Below are 20864 nucleotides of genomic sequence, written 5' to 3'. Positions count from 1 at the left end.
GCGACGCCTTTCGACCAATAAGCTGTAACCTGTCACTCGCGGGGACGAGCACGTAAGTGACGCGTGTGTGACGCATCTTATGCTGTGTTTATATATTTAGGATTTTATGGATAGTGATAGATTATAACAGGTTTTCTGGACTGCTAACACATAGTTCATAAAACAATTCACAATTTTCTCTCAACACATTCTCAAAACAATACACCAACTTGTACAAACCCCACACAAAAACAGCCTCATTTTGCAAAGGTTTAACCGTGTTCTTATTCAGGAAACACAATATACAGGAGCATCAAGATGCAAACTCAAATAGCACACATTTATCCATCAGTAAACATTCAGTGGCAAAACTTATGACACTGAATTTCAGGATCATATTAATAGGAGCACATCATTGTGCAATCATCTACATGGCTTTACACTATTTACTGTAAACATACAGTACAATTACAGTACACACTTTATATGAGAGAAATGTTTTATTCTGAAGCACACTCTTTTTACCTGTTCTGTATTTTTCCTTTTTTCTTCTAAAGTTTCATTCTTGCATTTAGCTCTATATGCACTTTTATATTGTAAATTCTGATAAACACTAACCTGTCAAATATTCTTGAATCCCAGTAAGAGATTTTAGTAACAGTGAATTGATCTCACCAGTGTCTAAGACTATGTTGCAGTTTGGGTGTTTTTTGAGGCCTTGTGAGTTATATCTTGGGAAAAAGTTAGTTTTTTCAGTGAGGTTGGTTGAATGGTTTTGAGAAGAGAGCTTCATTTTGACCTGAAAATAGGGTGTTGGGGGAGACGTTATGGATTTGTGTTTACTGTTTTGAGAATACAAGGCATAATTTCAAGAAATGTGTTTAAGCAATCGAGAAAAACTATAAGAATCATCCTTCATTTGGGGTTTTTGTGAATAAAGCAACAGCAAGAGATTTATTTGGTTGTCTGAAGGGAACAATGTAAATATAAATACTTTTGACTTGTTTTGGTATTCGTTTGTGGCGTTTATTTTAGTTTTGCCTCGTCATTGTTTTAAAATGCAATCACCTTGATTGTAAAGTAACATTTGATTGATTGAAATTAGAACGTGTTATGATTGGTCAGTTCAGTAAGGACGGCATACACTGGATGTGATCCACAGCGATTGTAGACATAAACATACTGTATTAGTAGCCTATCCTATATACATATTCATTTTTACATTTTGTATTTGTGAATTAATTTTTTTAACTAATGTGAAAGCACAAACTTAATGTGCGTGTCTCATTCCATTCATTCGTGACTTCATTTGGTCAGGCACATTTATTTGTAAATAATCCATCTGTTATTAACTATTTGTATGTAGATCTCCCCTTGAAGATTCTAAAATAAAAATAAATAAATGAATGAAATGGATGGGCTATTTAGTCATTATTTAGGCGCATGTCACTTTATAAAAACTTCCTCCACATCAACAAAAACATTAAGACGTAAATATCAGCACATTCATCTGTAATTGATTCACTGTCTCTAAAGTGAGTTTGTGTGAATGTGTCTGTGAGTGTTGTGCAGAAGATCTCACAGAAGATCAACACACCCCAAAAACGTTTATCCACCCACTCTCTGTCATTTTCAAGCCTTTGCGAAAGAACTGGGCCAGTCATGTCCCCCAAGGGCTGATGTCACAAGATCACATTCAAACAAAATACACTTATCTGAATAATAACATTCAGCTATCTTTGTAATGTGTTAGAAGTTCAAGTAGTTTAGTGTAACATTTATTTTTGGTCACTGGTGTGTTAAACTTCCAACTGTTTAATGCAGTCCAACTACACACCCCATACTCTGAGGACGTCTGCAAATGTGCTCGTTTAGTCCTATACAGCCACATAGACTTGTCTTTTTTAAAACAATGCTGACTTTCAAGTGTGTGTTTGTGTGTGTGTGTGGGGTATGTTAACCATGCAAATGCTGTAGCCGTAGATATAAATGACACCTGTGACAACAGTTTTCTCCACACATTTTAAAGGCAAGCAAGATACATTCAGTACAGGGCTTGTTCTTGTTAGTTTTTTCTTTTTCACGTTTTTTTTTTCTTGTTGCATGACAGTAAATTTTAACATATTCAGGCAAAATCACCATATGAGGGAGTGCACTAAATGTATTAGTTCTGTAAACTAATGATAGTTCAGTCTTGCTAATGGTTATGCACGTCTTTTAAAAAAAGCCTTTTCTTTCTAACATAGATGCCAAAAATTTTCCATAACCAACTCAGGTACAATACTTACATAAGTCATCGAGGAATATAAACACAAAGACACATTAGAGAGAATACAGACTGATAAATTGGCATTACAAGTAAAGTATAAAGGGATTTATGTTACCCCTTGTAAAAGTGGCCCAGTTTGACCATTAAACCTTCATCTCTTAAAAAACTGGTCTCGGGACAATTTCTATCTAAAACCCATGTCAAACATTTAGATGGCATTAACTTGAACTCAAAAAATTGATATGATTTTTCATAAATGAAGAGTCAAATAATGTCTATACCTGTTTACTGTTCTGAAACGTTTTTCTCCTAATCTTGTCCCCAACAAAGTCCTAATCTTTGTTCAAATAGCACTTAAATCTGATTTGTTTTTGTTTACTTTCTGCACATCTTTTTGTAAGTCATACAATCTATTTGTTTTGATAGTGCAGTAAATACATTGAATCATACGACGTTATCTTATTTCAAACTAAACAGACCACAGACTTTTGCAGCCCATCTGATAAAAAGTCTAGGCCGGTGCTCGTCTGTAACAAGTGTAACATGAGTTGGATCGGACAACCTTGTTGTGTGGCACTGCACATTGTGATATTCAATGTTGGCCAAATGAAATAGACAGTAAATATTCATTTAATCCAGCCAATGTGCAGAAGTCTCATGCCTCATGTCTCTGCCTGTTTGAAATCATGAAACGACACAAACACACAAACTAGTGAAGTGCTTCGCTTTTCATTGTCACTTACGCAGCGTGTGTGTATCAAACACACATCAATACTAGCACAGTTCTCTGGTCATGTTAACTGTCATGACTACTTGTGAACTATGATCATAAAATTATGACACTGTCCACTTAGTGCAAAGGACGCTGACCACAGAAGCCATGCTCCACACGCACGCAAACATACATGTATGATGCCTCGCAAACATATTCACAACCGTTTCTCTTATTTCAATGATTTACATATATAACATTTAAATGTATTTTATTTCTTTTAAGCACTGCAATGATAAATTATTACAAATGAAATAGTTTTATGCAAAACATAAACGGTAAAAAAACCCTGAAATTTTCTGTTTTCTTTTTACAGATTTCCATGTAAAATGTAAAAAAAATACGATTTTGATGTATTTTTGAAATACGGTCAAAAAACATACAATTTCAGGAAAAAGACAACACATTTACAAGACAAATGGGGAAAACTATTTCATATATATATATCCTTATATCCTTTAATTTTAGTTTCTCCAGTTTACAGAATTATTTAGTTTTTTGATAGATCATAGATTGTAGAGCGATGTCAGAAAATAAGGAAAAGATTACAAACAAGATTGTTAGTGACCTGAACCCTCACTGTCCACATGAACACAGCAGTCTGAAGTTACAAGTTACCAGACTTAAAAAAGTTTTGTTGTCAGGTTTATTTTTATTTTATATGTGTTTTGAATTAACTCAATTTTTTATATTTATATTTGAACAATATATATATAATTTTATCATGCGGTTTGTCATTTTATTATTTATTTGTTTACATTGCTATATAAATTAATTTAATTTGTAATAATCTATAATAATATAAATATAAAAATAACAAAAACAAAAACCGCAATCCCTTTGCCAAAGAATGACCTGGAGCAAATCTGCCTACAGAAATGTGCCAAAATCCCATCTGAACAGTGTTCTCCTAGTCATATGCCAATAGACCAAATGAGATTATTACCACAAAAGTCTCTGAAATGACAAAATATGTAATGTTAATATTTATGTATCCTTTATATTTCAGTTCATTCTTACATACGACATGTCAAATCATGCGGGACCTTTTCTCACCTGTAACTTTTCATTTCAAATCTAACAAATGTCTATTGTAACAATGTAACAATTGAATAAAATTTGGATTCTTTGGTCACATACAATAAAAAGCACAAGATGTGTTGTGTGGCTTACGCTCCCAAATACATTTTCAGGTCACTGTATAACCAAGTCACATTCAAATGATGAGTTTCAGTCATTTTTGATAAATAAAGAATTGCTATGAACATGTTTGTGAGGCACCATACACACATATACACACACGCAAGCACGCACGCACACACACACACACACACACACCCCCCTCCAACAACTGCACAAATGCTCTTAAAGGGACAGGTGCACCATTGTAAACACAAGGAGAGATGGAAAGGAGGGAAACAGAGGAAGACTTGTGATGTGTCCAACCAGCCATCTGCAGTCTCTGCCTGTTCCTGTCACACACCGGAGAGTCCACCATGCTCTTCTGGACCACGACAGACAGCGCACGTCCCAACAAATGTGACAAGCAGCTTTCGTAAACATCTGGCAACGTCAAGCGGCTATTGCGCTGTCCACACCGTGAGAAGTGGCGTCTGGTTTTGAGGTACACGCCGGCCATCGAGTTCGATTTGAAGTGTCACTGCATGCACACGTACAAACACTCGTTCATGCCTAAGTTAACGCACGCTCTCTCATAACAGCTCGTCCACTGGTGGAGGGGCGAGAGAGGTCACAAAGTCGTCATTCGCCTCCTATATTTCCTCTTTCTGCAAGACTTCCTCCTGGATGACAAAAACTTTAGTGTCCCCAAGTAGAGAAAGATCTCCTTCGTCGCATTTCTGCGAGGCCGCCGACGGCAGTTTGCACGTTTTGTTTGTAGGTATGTTTGTATATTTGAGTTGGGTTACAGAGAGCGGTGCGGTATGGGCAGAAAGCAGGTTGTAGAAGGCATGCAGGCGTTGTAATATACGGGAGAGCAGAGAAGCGATGGGACGCCGCGTTCAGTCTTTTCCCCCTTTCGCTTTCCTTTTCTTGGTCCGGCTGAAAGTGTTTCGGCAATCGTCTCGTTCTCTCACGCACGTGGCTCTTTCTTGGAGTGAGGCTTGTTGCCCAGGAGTGCATCTATCTCGCCTACGGTCTGAGGAGTCATTTGGGTCAGAATCTGTGGTGAACATGACAATAATGAACATTAGTGACAACAGTGAACATTATGTTGTATGTTGTGAGTCTTTAAATGCATATATGTGTGTTCATCTAAGTGTGTGTATGTGTGTTACCCGCATGGCTCCAAGGTTCTCAAGAAGTTGGTCTGTGTTGGAGACACCAAGAAGTACTGAACTGACCCCCTCGCTACGTAAACACCAGGCTGAATGAGAGATTTTCACATTAATGTGCACTGGGGTAAAATAAAGCTTTATTCATAAAGAACCTTTGAGAACTTCATCAGCTCATGAATATTAATAAGGTGATGCCCAACAATCCTTGCTGAAAGGCAGGGAAATGAGTGTGAATGTGCATGAAACCGTTTATAGGCTAAATAAACAATGATATGCTTCTGGATTGGTTCATTTCACTGGAGTTCCGCCGGGTCTTAAAACCCTCCAAATATGTGGTCTGCAATTTTACACGGCAGGTGAAATGCTTATATAATAGCAGAAATCTCTCTGTCGTCCACACACTTCTGCTCTGTGTGCAGTTCAGCATGGTGTTAATTGATTTGTGGGCATCTGGAGCAGGTGACAAGTGAGTCCCATTCACAGGCGTAAACAAAGTTTCCACTGCCAAACAGCTATTACTACTGAAAGCTGTGACAACCTTCTGTGTATCTGTGTGTAAAATCCTTGTAAGTGTACTCTTGAGGGACAGCAAAGCATGTCGGGTGTGTTGTGTCTTACCGATCGCAAGCTGCGCAGCTGTGCAGCCCAACCTGTCAGCCACCAGATGGAGCTCTTTGATTTTGGCCTGTTGTCTGCGTCCTTCTTCACTGTGTACTCGCTCTTTCAGCCACTGATAACCCTGACACACAATCATGTATGTGTGAGTGCACACGGAGGCAATGTCGACAGGTGTTCACAAACTCTTAAACTCACTTTCATTGAGGCCCTCGAACAGTCGGGAACACCTTCGCTGTATTTCCCTGTGATGAGTCCGCATGCCAGAGGAGACCACGTCATTGCTCCCACACCTGACAGAGATCAATCCAAAAGTATTTAATGAGTCACTTTAGATGGAAACCAGTCTCACAGCATGAATCTTAAATCGCTTTGTTTTCTTCATTTGATCATTTGTACGGATCATTTAGACACTCCTCAAATAAAAAGCAAGCACTGAAATATTTCAAAAAAGATTCCCAGACTTTGACATATCTGGGACTTGTTCTGCTCCAAGATTTACTGAGCTTCCTAACAAGACATTAGCGTGTTAAAATAATTCTAAAATAATGCTGCCTTATAAGAAATCTCATTTTGACCGAACTCTCGAACAGCATCACATCCATCCCGAAATGCAATAAGACTTTAAACAGGTTTTTACGAGATGGTGAACAGAGTTTAGAGAAGTTCCAGTCAGTATTTGTCACAAGAATTTGGATCAATTTAAACCCATCGGCTACAGAATAATAACAAATCAATATTTGGTTAATTAAAGTGATAGTTCACCCAAAAATGTGAATTCTGTCATCATTTATTCACCCTCAAGTGGTTCCAAACCTGTGTAAATAAACATTTATTTTGTTATACAAAAAAAAAAATATTTAGAAGAATGCAGAATGAAGTTCTGGGGCACCATTGACTACCATAGTAATTTTTGTTTTACTATAATATATTTTGTAATACTGAAAATTCTGTCCTTTGCTTACTCCAGCTCTTATCCTCCTAGTATGGCCTTGTAAAATAAAGGTACTGTTTCGCGTGTTGACGAAATGTTTATATGATCACCTACTTGTAAATCGCTTTGGATAAAAGCGTCTGCCAAATAAATAAATGTAAAGTAAATCATAGTCAATAGTGCCCCAGAACTGTTTGGTTACAAACATTCTTCAAAATATCTTCTCTTGTGAATAACATAAAAAATACATTTATACAGGTTTGGAATTAAACTATCCCTTTAACTGTGTGAACTATTAAGGAGTATTTCATTTTTTTGTCTTTTTCAACCAATATTTGTGCTATTTATTCTTATGCTAATGTCAAACTCAACCGTGATCTCAGTTTGACGTTCGGACCGTTGGAGAACATTTCAGTTCACTGTACCCTTTCCATGAAGCCACTTGGAAACAGAACAACTTGAAGTAACTCTATTTACTCACCGATCTTGTGGTAAAGCTCAGGGAGCTGTACTTCAACTTTGTCCCTCTGAAAGTAATGATACTCGGCCTGTTCGCACACGGGTGGGATCAGGTTAAACTGTCTCGCTACAGAGTATGCCTCCTAAACACAGGAACACACAAAAACATGTTCAAATGTCTTGCATGTGGACACCTAAAATATATGAGGTTAGACCACATAAATGTTACTTTTGACATTTAAGCCATCAACATTACTTAGCCTCCAGCATCAGCATATATCACTGTCTTATAAATCTAATTGTAAAGTGTTGTGCTTTAAAAGCATGTCATCATGCTCGTAAATAAACGATACATGGATTGACATGTGAGGACAGATATGAGGTTAGATATCTGCTAAATTTACTTGTGTAAAACCTTTAAACAAAAATGTCAATATACCGTATATATTGATAGAATAATATTGAAAAAAAATCTTTGTTGATGAAACAGAAAGGCAGAACGCACCATTATCTCCATTGCACTCCAGCGTGACGTGCCCCAGTACATGGCCATACCCTGGTTTATAACAAATGTCATGGCACGTACCACCTCTGTAAAACACACAAGAGCGATCTTGATAAGGGATGTGACATTTACTTCGCATTTATAATAACTTGAGTGAAAGACACTAGAGAAATGAAAGACCTTCCATAGGACTGTTCACATCGCTTCGATTGGCAAAGACGAGATCCACATAATCCAGCTGCAGTCTGGACAGAGAACCTCTGAGACCTGCGGATATATCAATGTCACTGACGTCAGTACTCAAACCGTCATAATCATGATCGAATAAAATGGCACTTTACCTTCAATGATGTGTTTTCTGGACAGCCCTCTCTCTGTCTCTGCCCTGTAGATTATTCATGGAAGCATCAGATTGCTTTCAAAATAATATTTTTCAAGATGATATTAATTAATTTTGCTTAAATGCGTGTGAATTAGTTTTTGTAGTTATGTATTTATTTGAAAAAAGTCAATGAGTGTTTTAATTCACACAGACATTTATCAATGGATGTAATTCATCAAACCTTTCATTGGAATAATTTAGAAACTGCACTTTCAATTCTGACCGCTTCATTTATGCACTTTGACTGCATGTGTGCATTTTATAAGTAAACGCACTCACTGTCCTCCCCAGTAGATCTTAGTTGTTATGACGTAACTGGACCGTCTGAAACACAATTTTTTTAAAGAGAGATAGGTTATTAAACAGAGGAGAGATTTTTTAGGTTACTAAACTCAAATTAAATGACCAAATCAGGGCTATCATTGTTAACTAAAACTATTATTTCTGTTATTAAAATCGAATAAAATACAGGCCTAAATATTTAAAATCTTAAACTAAAAATAAATAAAAAATGTTGTCTTGGCAAAGATGAAATAAGTTTAATTTAAAGTGCTTAAATGATTTGAAGGTAATTTAAAAATGAACAACTAATCTTAAATAAAAATAAAATGTAATTACAAAATTAATGGTTATAAAATAAATTCAACCTAGCAATATAACAATATTTAAAATGGCACTCAGAAATTAACTGGTAATAATAAAAACTTATCTTAAACTAAATAAATAAACCTAATAAAATATAATAATAGAAACAGAAATAAATCCAACCTAATTAGCAATATTTAAACATATAATAACTAAATATGACTAAATATATAATAGACTAAAATAGTTAAAAACGATCTAAAATGAACATGAAAACAAAAAATATAAAAACAAAAGCTTATGTAAAATATTAAAAAAATGATAATAAAACTTGCCAATCAAACTCTATACACACATCTTAATCTGATTATAAAATGTTTTTTTAACTTCTTTCATAAAGTTATGTGTATGCATCATGCAGACCAAATTACAATATTTCACAGGCATACTCAAAAGAATAAATTGTATAGAGAGATGATTTATTCTTTCATATACTAAAATTGATTTCCCAGGATGTTAATAGAAAGTAAGACATTAGAATAAAAGCAGGTCACCTCCAGCCTTTCTTCTTAATGATGTTCCCCAGAGTGACTTCAGCCCTGCGGAAAAGAAGGACACAAAATCAGTTGTTTTAATATTGCACTTACAAAAGTGACCATATTCCTTATCATCTGTCTTTCCGTTCACTTAAAAACATCTGTCCTCATGAAAGGAAATCCAGACCTGAATGCAAGCCAAAATACTGATAAATGTAGCTTTGTCGACCAATCGACCTGTGTTGTGTCGGCATCCAATAAGAGTCATGCAGGGCAGTCACAATCGGCCAATCAGCATTGAGCACCTATTTGCGATGCTTAACAATTTCAAATCGACACGAAACTTAGTGGGCGTTTTTGACTTTTATCCACAAAGAGACTGTATGACATTATAAAAAATAAACAATCACACGTGCTAAAATACCATTTGAGAACCTCAAAAAGCATAGCTGTCTATGCTTTTTTTTCAATATTTTGCATAATTTTTGGAATTAATGGAAAACATTAATAAACATTAAACACTGAGTTTGCAGCATGATCGAAAGAAAGAAAAGCAACAGAGACGAATATGAGAAGGGCAACAATATGACAGCAGAGACCATGAGGAGGATCAAGAGATGCTGTGGAAATAGAGACGAGAGATGTGTAAATGCCCCCCCGGGGTGAAAATAATGCCATGAGGGCCTGACCTACAATAACCCACAATAAGTGAAGACAGCTATGACAGGATTATCAGACGGAGCGGCTGAAATCGGTCTGGTCTGAGCTCTTGGGCTGTATTCATCTGATGCTTCAATTTATTCACGTTGTCATGACATTAATCTCACCCTTCAGGTTCTGTTGAGATTGACCTCACTGTCATTTAAGTTTAGTTTAACAGAGACCAAATGTTTTTAATATGTTGTTCTAGTCAAAACCCTGCATGCAAGAGAATATAAAGTCACCGATGACAATCCTACCTGCCTGAAGCGTATACTTCAGCCGTGTCGAAGAGATTCACTCCGTTCTCAAAGGCTATCGTCATTAAACTCTCTGCCATCTAAAACATAAACACACAAACATAAAATGACAGGGATTAGGTCTTTCAAAGGCTTCTGTGTGAAAATTCTACTGTAGAAAGAAACTTTAATAACTATGTCAGCTCACCTCATCAGAGATCTGAGAGCCGAATGTCACCCAGGTGCCTGTAACAGAAGGAGATTATGTGTTAAACTTCCGATAAAGAAATCACATGGATTCGTGAAAATATAAAGCTATGCAAAAGAGCAGAAAACAAGACGTGCCAAAGTAGAAAACACAAAAGAGATATTTCAAATATCTCCATTGTTTCTCCTGAACAGCAACGCAATCTGAAGGGATAGTTTGCCTAAAAAGAAAATTTCATAATTTTTTCATCTTCGTGTCATTTATTCTGCAGAACACACAGAAGATATTTTGAATAATGTTGATAAGCAACCATCCAATATTGAACTTCAATGACTTCGATTGTGTGAACACAAAACCACTGATTTCTTAAAATATCTTCTATTTTGTTGTGCAGAAGAAGAGTCACAAACATGAGTAAATGACTTCAATGAAGTCGAAGTTTTAAATCCCCTGCTGTTTAGACAACCTATGCAGTCATATCTTATGTGAGTTTAAATAAGATCCAGCACATCTAATATTAGTACATCTCCAATAAAAAATGAATTCCCATCAAAGAACCAAAAGATCTGAGGTACGCTATCCTCACTTTATCTCATATACTAGTATGTCAATGATTTCATGTTTCGTTTTGCATTAATCTCAAGAAATTTCAGAAGAAACATCTGAGTTGATAAATGAAGCATAACTATAACATCAGGTGCTGAACTATGAAAGGTTTTTGCTCTGATACGAGACAGACGCGATTTAATTGGTCGTTTATAACTTACCGAGACCCAAGCAGGAAACACGCAGGCCAGATTTCCCAAGATTTCTGAAAGAGAGAGAAAGTGTTTGATATGTAAAACAATGCTCAAATGTTCAATTCTCAGAGAGAGGTTTAACAGACTAAAGAAGAAAGAAATAAAGCATCAATGTTTCTTTGAGGAAAAAAGAACATAGTGCCAACAAACAGGAATTAAATCCTCACTTTTAATCTTTCAATCAATTTTAAAATCCCATTATATTGAAATGAATCATTTGTATAGTAGCGTTTAGTTCACATATTAGCTGTAAGGTAATTGATAGTGTACTCCTTGAACACACAAATGTTGACACATGGTTTTACAGGATTAACACATTTAAAAGGAGAGAAAAAGAACCAAAAATACTGATGACCCATCCTGCGCCAAACACATTTCTGTCCAGTCAGATATTCTTCAGAAAGAGAACGTCTTGCACCTCCGCACCACTTTACACTGATTAGAAATCAACTGATAAATTTGATTTATGATTTAAAAATGATTTTAAAAAAAAGAAAGAAATGTTGTGGATTGGATTTCAAGCGAACGCACATAATGGGCAATCGTATATCATGCGTGCAATATAAATCGCCTTGGATTTAAGTGCCAGCCGAAGAAGTAAATCTCAGTAAATCAGTAAAATACTTTTCTGCTTTAAAAAAGTCGCAATATTAATATGATGAAAGACATTTTCTTAAGAATTGTCTGCAGTTAAACATGTCGCCCTGATTCAGTTTGCATTTTTTTTTTGCATTGTTGCAAAGCAGCTTAATAGAAAATACGTTTCAGAGCAAACAGTATGTGGACACATTAGGAAGAGATCAGGAAAATAACAAAATCCATAGAATGCATTATTACAATTTCTATGCAAATATTTATCTGTGGGGTTGTTTTATGCATAGCAATTATTAATGTCGTAATATATCGTAACATTATAATGCTAAATCATATCATAGGTGCTGAGTGTTTAGTGGTTACAAGGACAAAATATGTAGTTGCTAGGGTGTTGCTCTGCGGTTGCTAAGGTGCCCTAAATGGTTTACAGTGTGTGGCGACAGTATATGCTTACCAGAGCGTTATCAGTGGTTGTTTAATGAGCCCAGAAATCCGAAAACAGAGTTGCAACTATCCATTTCCAAGACCTATATTTAACTGGCTTTATGAAAACTTCCGTCTTTTTAATGGAAGTGAATGCGTTGTCATTCCTCACAAGGGATTAAAAAACGAAAAGATTCAAGGTACGAGCATCATCCTCGCATGCTGTTTGTACCGCGGAGGCTGAACATCAGATCGACTCTCACTTACTGTACAGAATGTGTTCAACACACAGAGAGAGACAGATTGTCAGCATCTTTAGATCCATGAAGCTGCGCTGTTTCTTCTCCACATCTATTTTTGTTTGCCCAGCCGGCCTATTTTTAGCCGTGCAACTGTGCATTTGTTTGTGTCCAGCATGTATGTGTGTGTGTGGAACGGACTGTTCATTACACTGATAAAGACATATTACCAGCCCGAACCGTGAGAATTAGCTTCATGAATCATTCATGTTGCCTGAAAAAGCAGTGCAAAAATCTATTCATCACATGAAGAGCGAAAGAAGAAAAGCTTATCCATGCTGACACACAAATATTTTCCTCATTTTCCCTGTCATCTTTCATGTTTGCCGTCCTTTCCTTTTGTGCACAGCCATGCATAACGGCTCTGAATCATGTACTCGCATGAATCTGTGTGCATATATGTGATGAGACGCTGCTGGGATGCTCAACCTGAATCTCTCGCTGCTCCAGAATATTCACACATTTACTGTACATGGCTTTCAAAGGCATAGAACCTTTAGCTCTGTGCCATATTCAGACCATTTGTATTATCTTTATATGTTTATACTGTATACTGTAAAACAATGGAATTATTGCAAGGAGCACGAATAGACACATTTTGCTTAACTCTCGAGAGAAATCACTGTGGTGTTTCAAAGCCTGGTGTGCTGCCTACAGAGGGATCGTTTTTATTATTCAAAGATGTTGCCTGAACATACGGTATTATAGTCAAATTGTAAGGAAGCATCACATTGTATTCTTCAAAGAGATTGAACTGCCACAATATTAACAGTTAACAGTAATCTTATTACACTATTGAATATGTAATTAGTAACTAGTAATTCATTACTTTTTCTGAGTAACTTGCCCAACACTGAATGTTAATTGCAGTAAAAGTGTCTGATGAGGTGAGAGAAATGTTGAATAATGCAAACAAATGATAAGTTCATTTGCAAAAACAGATAACTTAAAGGCAGAATAAGTGATCCTGTCCAGAATTTTTTTGTCATGCTGGTTGGAAATCTCTTTACATCCTGAAAGCAATCAAGAAGTATAGTGGTCAAATCATATTTTAAAATTGTATATCGTCCGTGTAAGGCGTAGGACCAAAATACGTTTGCCCAATCAAAACGTTCTGGCCGAACGCTGTGACAGGTCATGTGTATATTTTCAGCCACGTATTTTGCATACAACTGCACACCCTGTTCACACAGATATCAAACGTCATCAGCGAGATCTCGTCCGCTGTGTCAATGAAGAGAGAATGGAGGACAATCAGCAACAATCAAACTTTCCTGCGGAACTGACATCAAGTAAATCTACAAAACGAAACTTTTTTAAAAGCAGTGACGAAAAAACATCTGGATCACCAAAGAGGAAAAACTCGAATTAACATCGGTTCAGCTTTTACACGATGGAGACAGCTCCAGAATGCAAAGTGTTTGAAAGATGATACCATGGCTGCTCTCTTTCTTTTGGACAGGTGTGTACATGCTTCCAGAAGAATTGAATGGATTTAGTTTATAATTGGTCACATGGATTTATGAAATACATTCATGTGTTTGGAGGAGGCGTGGCTTTGGACCGTGAATCGCATAGAGGTTGGGATCATAATTTCAGTGATAGTGGGCTAAAGTTAGCACATTTCAAAATCAACCATCCCAACTTTAAAGGCACAATAAAACATCATTTACGAAAATGAATAAAAACAGATGTGTCTATGACTAATTATAATAATTTAACGAAACATCTTTTTATGAATATAATCAGAATCAGAAAGAGCTTTATCGCCAGTGTGCTTGGACACACAAGGAATTTATTTTAGTGACAGAAGCTTCAGTGCACATATAGGTTTCAGAACTGGATAGCTGAATATTATATCAACAACATACCTATAATTAATATGATATATAGTTGTGTATTGCACATGTTTTTATTGCACATTAGGAAAACATTTAACTATTCGTGAGGTAGATGGCCTGAGGGAAGAAACTTTTCCTATGTCTGGCTGTTTTGGTGCTCAGCTCTGTAGCGCTGTAATTTAAAACATGTAATTTAAAAGCATATATGCTCCTATCCCAGCAAAGGCACTACGGAGGCTCACTGGATTTGAAACTACGCTCATGTCTCTCTAATACTGATCCTCACACTATAAGCAATTTTTAACTATAATTTTGCAAACAGATTTAGGTGATGAACGGCTCTGTATGCTACTTGCCAGTATCTGGTCAATCACCACATGTGAACACAAACATCAGGCAGATTGAAAAGAATCAGAAATGGAAAACACAACACCATCCTGACACACTGCTCTCAGAATACTGCAGTGCACCACAACAGAGTGGAGAGAGAGAGAGAGAGCGAGAGAGAGAGAGACTGAAATAATGACAACCACAGACAGAATTAAGAAAACACACAGATGAAAGGGTGGAATGTGATACAGAGAAAGAGTGGAACAGTATTGAATAGAGAGAGAGAGACAGAGAGCTCAGTGTGTCTGTCTGTAAGCGGTTAAAAGCCCATTGTGATGAATGTCCTTTATAATGTGTTAGCATAGGCAATTACTGCACATGCTGAGAGAGTGAAAAGAAGTAGGGGAGGACGTTTAGAATGGCAATCTATCATACAGATATTATTTATGTACTATTTTTGGTGCAGCGAGTACTGTGAAAATGTTCAGCATTCATGAAAGATGCCCAGCCCCATGTCTCATAATGGATAGATGGTTTCATCGGACAGACGCGCATGGCCCAAAGTTAACTTTCGGTCCGTGTTTGGATATCGGTCTTGCTAGGGGCTACTTATACAACAATTAATTTAATATCAATATTAATTAATATTACTTTTTATCGATTCTTCGCATAGGTCTACCAGAAGTTAAGTTTGGGCCGCACAATGTTTGTTTATGTTGTTATGAAACTGTCTATGGCGTTGCATCGCACAGAGCCATTGAGAGAGAGAGTTCTGCCAACGGAAGTCCAAAACACTGGAGTGTCACGTGGTTCATGGAGCCTTCAGATAGTTCCAGGAAGTTATGTTTTCTCTTTAAATGCTTTATAGTTGACTGTTCTGTTTAGTCGCAGCTCCATGTGTGACTAGTAACTTCCGGGAACTATTGAGAGCCTCCATGAACCGTCATTGCGGTGAAAAAGTTGAAGTGACTCTCTTTCTCAATGGCTCTGGCATCGCAAAATGCAGTGCAACCTTTGACTTAATCTTTTAATCTTCTAGAGTTACAAATAAAGCAATGCCAACGTCAATGGCTTATGATTTGATCATAAAATAATTGTTTACAGAAAAGCCACATATATGTATCACATGTCGTTGCCGTCCTTCTGAAACCTTGGGTGTCCAGGAACAATTTGACATAAATCTCATGTAAAGAAAAATGGGATCACATATAGGCCAAGTAATGTGTAAAATTCATGTGGTTGTCCATTAGGATATACGAGTATTAAATACAGAAAACACTGAATTTCAAAGCGAAGGTTTGGGAGAAGTTTTTCTATCTCGTCTCAAAACAAAACTGTACAACAGATGTTTACCCAACAACCGTGACAATTCTTCCAGCATCCAACTTCCAACTCAACACTTCCTTCTGTGCGTTTACGACCAACTTCATAGAGTTTCCCAGCAGGGTGTTTACAGCTCAAACCAAATCTGTTTTACTTCATTTCATAAACAGGTAGACTCAATTACATCTGTGTCATGTCACAATTTTTCATACACTCAGCATTCTCCAAAGTCTCTCCAGTTTTAGATTTTTCTACTGAGAAAATAATCTCACAGTAATCTCACATGTGTCTCTTCGATAGTTCAACCGTGTCTACACATTGTGCAATACTGCTAAATGCATTTAAACCCTGTGGGCTGTGACTGTAAACCTGCAAATGCAAATGTCACTCACTTTTATTATCCAGACTAGAACTCATTCACACTTGTTTGCATTAGAGACTCAAACCCACTCGGGACATGAAGAGCTTTGTAATTTAGTTTTGTAGTCTAATAATTGTATTGTCAATAAATAAATAATTATTTTGACAAATAATGGCACAGAATAAAACCTCTCATGCTGTTCCAAATAGCCTTACTTTCTTTTTTCATTGTCATTTAGAAAAGTTGTTTAAAAAAATCCTTGTTCTTTTACAATGAAAAGGAACGCCTATTGACAAGCCCAAAAATACAATACATGACTTAAAGTCAGTCAGTCAGTCAGTCAGATGTGATCGCTGTGTTGGGTTTAAACGTTGCGTATTAAAAAAAAAGAACGAAAGAATTGATGTGACTGAAATATGTCAGAAATAGGGAGTGATGCGGTGCGATGCTCCCGATTTTCAAAAATTGTTAAACTTTTCAAAATGCTGCACGCGCACCGCATGAAGGGCTGGTTGAATTTGAATCGCCCCTAACACAGCTATTCCCATGGCTAACACAGTTAATAATGACAATGTTCCATCACTATGGGATGAGTAACTGTGATGTTGACTCTCACTGGACGCTTGAATGTGTTGTTAAAGGGTTCAAAGCGAATATTTGTAATCCACGAGAAAAGATGTTTCATGAATCATGACGTATGTTGCACAAATGGAATCCAGTAAACATGAGTCACCCTTTGCCTGCTTAATTTATTTTTAAATGATTTTATAATTTGATAAAGATATGGATTTGTTAACATTAATGCAAGGCAAAGCTTTTAACTATAAATAAATATACTTTATATAATAACTGCTAAAATAATTGACTTCATGTTGGTTCAATGCTGAGAGGAACAAAAATTAACATCTTTGAATTTGATACCAGACATCTGGAGCAGACAGAGAAGTGATTTGCGAACACCTCAGAGAGAAAGAGAGCGAGTGGCAGCTTTCTAGTATGCATACATTGAATCGGATTAAAGGTTTAATGTTAATCTTAGCAAAGCAGTTGGAGTAAGAACTGAATGTGAATGTCAGTGACCCGATCGATTTTGGTTTGGCTCAATTTAGTTTTTGGATGAATGAATATTTATGACGGTGATGTTGGGTAACCGCTTGCCATACATCAATAACATATTTACAAAGCATCAAAACATTTTTAAAATGTTTAAAAACGCCATATGTATAGTAGGTTTCATTTCATGAAACAGCAATGAAGGTCCAAGCACAAAATTTGAGATTAGCATTTATCAGAATTAATTAAAAAGTCTTAAACTTTACTAGAATATTTTCATCATTTTCTCACTCCACCCCTCTCCCCTCCCTTTTGAAACACTACGGTGGCTGAAACAGAACTAAAATGTCATCACCTTTTTGCTTCGTCGCAGAAGGAGATAACATATTTACCCATCGCGTTCTGTAGAGTAGTTTGTCTGTTTAGGGCTACCGTAGAAATAATATGCCGAATTCCATGTAAGGGGACCCGCGGTGTACGTAAATAGAAATAGATCATTCTAAGATAATAAAAACACAAATCTTCATTATGTAAGCCCTTTTACACCTCTAAACACATAGTTTTGTATATTATATTGCATTTCTGTCAGTAGAGCCTCCTTAATATTACATACTGGACCTTTAATGCTGTTTGGATGGCGGTTCGTCAATGGTCAATGGCAACCAGAAGCGATTCTTCTGTGGCACCGTGCGTATATTCGTGGACACGTTTAAAACACAACTGACAATTGAACAACTTAAGTGCACAACCCATGCAGAAACGGCTGTAAAACAGATCAAACATATGGTGTATGAATGATTTCTGGCATATTTAGGCAAATGTGCAAGGACGTGGCTGTGAAGCCTCACAACTACCATATTCCCAGATGATGAGACATTAGATGCATATGTTTCTTAATAGCTCCTCTCATAATGCATAGGAAAAAACAGCAGCTATTCAACACGGCAATTACAGAACATTAGCAAAATGATGTTTTTTACAGCTGTTGTTAATCCGAATAGTTTTACACAGCAAGTGTGCTCCTATGGGGTGTAAATACATGCATTACATAAAAAACTGCATTCGGGTTTCTGGGCAACGTGTGGCCTTTTGTCATTAGAGAGTTTGTGTGATCACACATATTGTGATGTTTAAATGCACGCACGCACACACACACGCATGCACACACACACACACACACACACACATATATTGTGATGTTTAAATAATGAGCACGCACACACACACACACACACACACGCATGCACACACACACACGCATGCACACACACACATATATTGTGATGTTTAAATAATGAGCACGCACTCACACACGCACAGTGCTGTTAATGACCGTATTCAAAGCAGTACAGTATGCATAATGAGAACAGTACGTTACATTTCTGTAGGCATGAGGACTTTGTTCCTAATACTGTATCCTATAATGCAATGTGCGATATCAACTGTGATTTTATTTTGTAAACAATGTTTTGTTATTTAAGGGATGATGAATTGAGAAATAAAACGTTCCTGACATATAAAAGGTCAGTGCACTATAAAAACATCCTGTAATTTCACATCTCCAACCTTTCACATTAAACCAAAACAGACCGAAACCAAGCTGCCAAAATGCTCCCGCAGATTTTATCTTAGTTTTAAAACAAAGGATTTGCTATTTCAAAAATGCTGACACAAAGTTGTTTTTCCTTATGGTGAATAATCAATGCGGTAGCTGACATTATACATCTAAAAAATGTTTTAACAGAGTGTTTACACTAATGAAATCAAGTCTCTCTATGGGCACGCACACACACACACACACACATTCCATAGACTTCTGTGCATTCTTGGCATTTTTACAATTTTGAAAAAATATATATACTTGTTTTATAGCGTTTTACAGATGAGGATGCTTTTGGATTGATTTGTCAGGTTTTTATCACTTTTAGGTACAAATTACTCCCTATGATATTAGTCTGTACACACACACACACACAAATGTTTTAACTCTCAAAGTGTCCAATAAAGCTTTTTCAAACAAAAGCCATTGGGCAAGAAAATATGCTCATTAAGGACTGAATGGACAATAAATCAGGCTGTGAAATGTGTGCGCGTCTGTGTGTTGGATAACCACCTCATGCAGAATAAACCTGTCATCTGAAGAGATTAAAAAATACATTTTTGTTAAAACACTATCCACCACAGCATTGACACTCTTCAGGAGGCCAACCCATGAGTTATAGTTTTCTCTGATGGGATCTGGAAAAAGATTTAAACACATTTCAGGAGAGAATTTGCATGATCACTGTTGACCATTAAAATCTGGAATAGAATAATACGCATTTATATTACATCCAAACATTTTGGCCATTGAAGGAATGATGTGAAAAATGCAAGCAAACACACACACACACACACACACACACACACACACAAAGAGCTCTCATGGGAGCTGAATCACTGTCTTGCCCATTTGACACACATTCAAGTCTGTTATAACACAAGCGTTCAAGTCTGCACACAGTCAGTAATGTCAAAGTGGCTATGAATGGGCTCTTATGAATGTTTAAAAACTCCTGAAACACGTGAAATAACCCAGATCATCCAGAGCAAGCTGTCCAAACAGGTGCCATTACACATATACATCACACAAGTTGTCAAAAGATTTCTGGGTCATATTTTACCTCAATATTTAAATCATCATAAAATCACAGTATATTGCTATATTAAATTATATAAATTAAATCAAAAAATAAGACTTTGGAAGGCCAACGAGATAAAAAAGTTTCAAGGAGGAAATCAAAAAATGAAAATAAAACGCTGTGAAATGTGTGCGCGTCTGTGTGTTGGATAACCACCTCGTGAAAATAACAAAACTTGATAGTTTACTATTTAAAAAACAATACATTTTACGTCAAAAAACGAAACTGTCCTATTTTCTTTTTAATAAATATGTTTCATTTCAGAGTGAAATGTTTTGACATTGTCAGAAGAATAACCGACACACCTCCACCTGTACGGCCACGCCCTCCCTCTTTCTTACCTGTACTTCATGCTGCTGTGCCGTCCGATCGCCTCTTTCATGTGGGCGTGGCCTTGTGGCAGAGGGCGGGGCACACCGGCGTCCCTTGATTTGGCTGAGCCCTGAGGGCCATAGTTGCCGTTGCCCCCTTGTCCGCTCCCGGAACCTCCTCCGCTGCTGCCCCCTGGTGGAGGGGCAGTTCTCAGGCCGCACAACCGGTCCTCACTGCGGCTCTTTAGATTGTGTTCCGTACAGGCAAATGACACCTGCATCCTGACCAGCTTTACACACCTGCAGCCCCTGTGCGCTTGAGTTTATCGGCGTGTTTGAGGACAGATAGATAGATAGATAGATAGATAG

The 20864-nt window shown here is 36.9% G+C and overlaps 1 protein-coding gene across 1 annotated transcript in view; it reads right to left on the bottom strand.

The window, feature by feature from the left end:
• Positions 1 to 1997: 1997 nt before the first annotated feature.
• LOC130420066 (voltage-gated potassium channel subunit beta-3) overlaps positions 1998 to 20864 on the bottom strand; it is a 19640-nt gene continuing 773 nt past the window's right edge. The window contains exons 1-14 of the mRNA XM_056747144.1: positions 20526 to 20864; positions 11247 to 11290; positions 10480 to 10517; positions 10293 to 10372; positions 9352 to 9396; positions 8492 to 8536; positions 8172 to 8215; positions 8011 to 8097; positions 7831 to 7916; positions 7348 to 7468; positions 6131 to 6225; positions 5936 to 6056; positions 5318 to 5406; positions 1998 to 5202 (exon numbers count right to left, since the gene is read on the bottom strand). The exon at positions 20526 to 20864 is cut by the window's right edge and continues 773 nt beyond it. Of these exons, the coding sequence (XP_056603122.1) occupies positions 5113 to 5202; positions 5318 to 5406; positions 5936 to 6056; positions 6131 to 6225; positions 7348 to 7468; positions 7831 to 7916; positions 8011 to 8097; positions 8172 to 8215; positions 8492 to 8536; positions 9352 to 9396; positions 10293 to 10372; positions 10480 to 10517; positions 11247 to 11290; positions 20526 to 20776 (1236 nt within the window). The 5' untranslated portion in view covers positions 20777 to 20864 and the 3' untranslated portion in view covers positions 1998 to 5112. The remainder of the gene's footprint in view (positions 5203 to 5317; positions 5407 to 5935; positions 6057 to 6130; positions 6226 to 7347; positions 7469 to 7830; positions 7917 to 8010; positions 8098 to 8171; positions 8216 to 8491; positions 8537 to 9351; positions 9397 to 10292; positions 10373 to 10479; positions 10518 to 11246; positions 11291 to 20525) is intronic.

The sequence above is a fragment of the Triplophysa dalaica genome, chromosome 4, assembly GCF_015846415.1.
Source record: "Triplophysa dalaica isolate WHDGS20190420 chromosome 4, ASM1584641v1, whole genome shotgun sequence".
Taxonomy (NCBI): domain Eukaryota; kingdom Metazoa; phylum Chordata; class Actinopteri; order Cypriniformes; family Nemacheilidae; genus Triplophysa; species Triplophysa dalaica.
The sequence above is the reverse complement of the archived record's forward strand: the minus strand, read 5'-3'. Positions and strand labels throughout refer to the sequence as shown.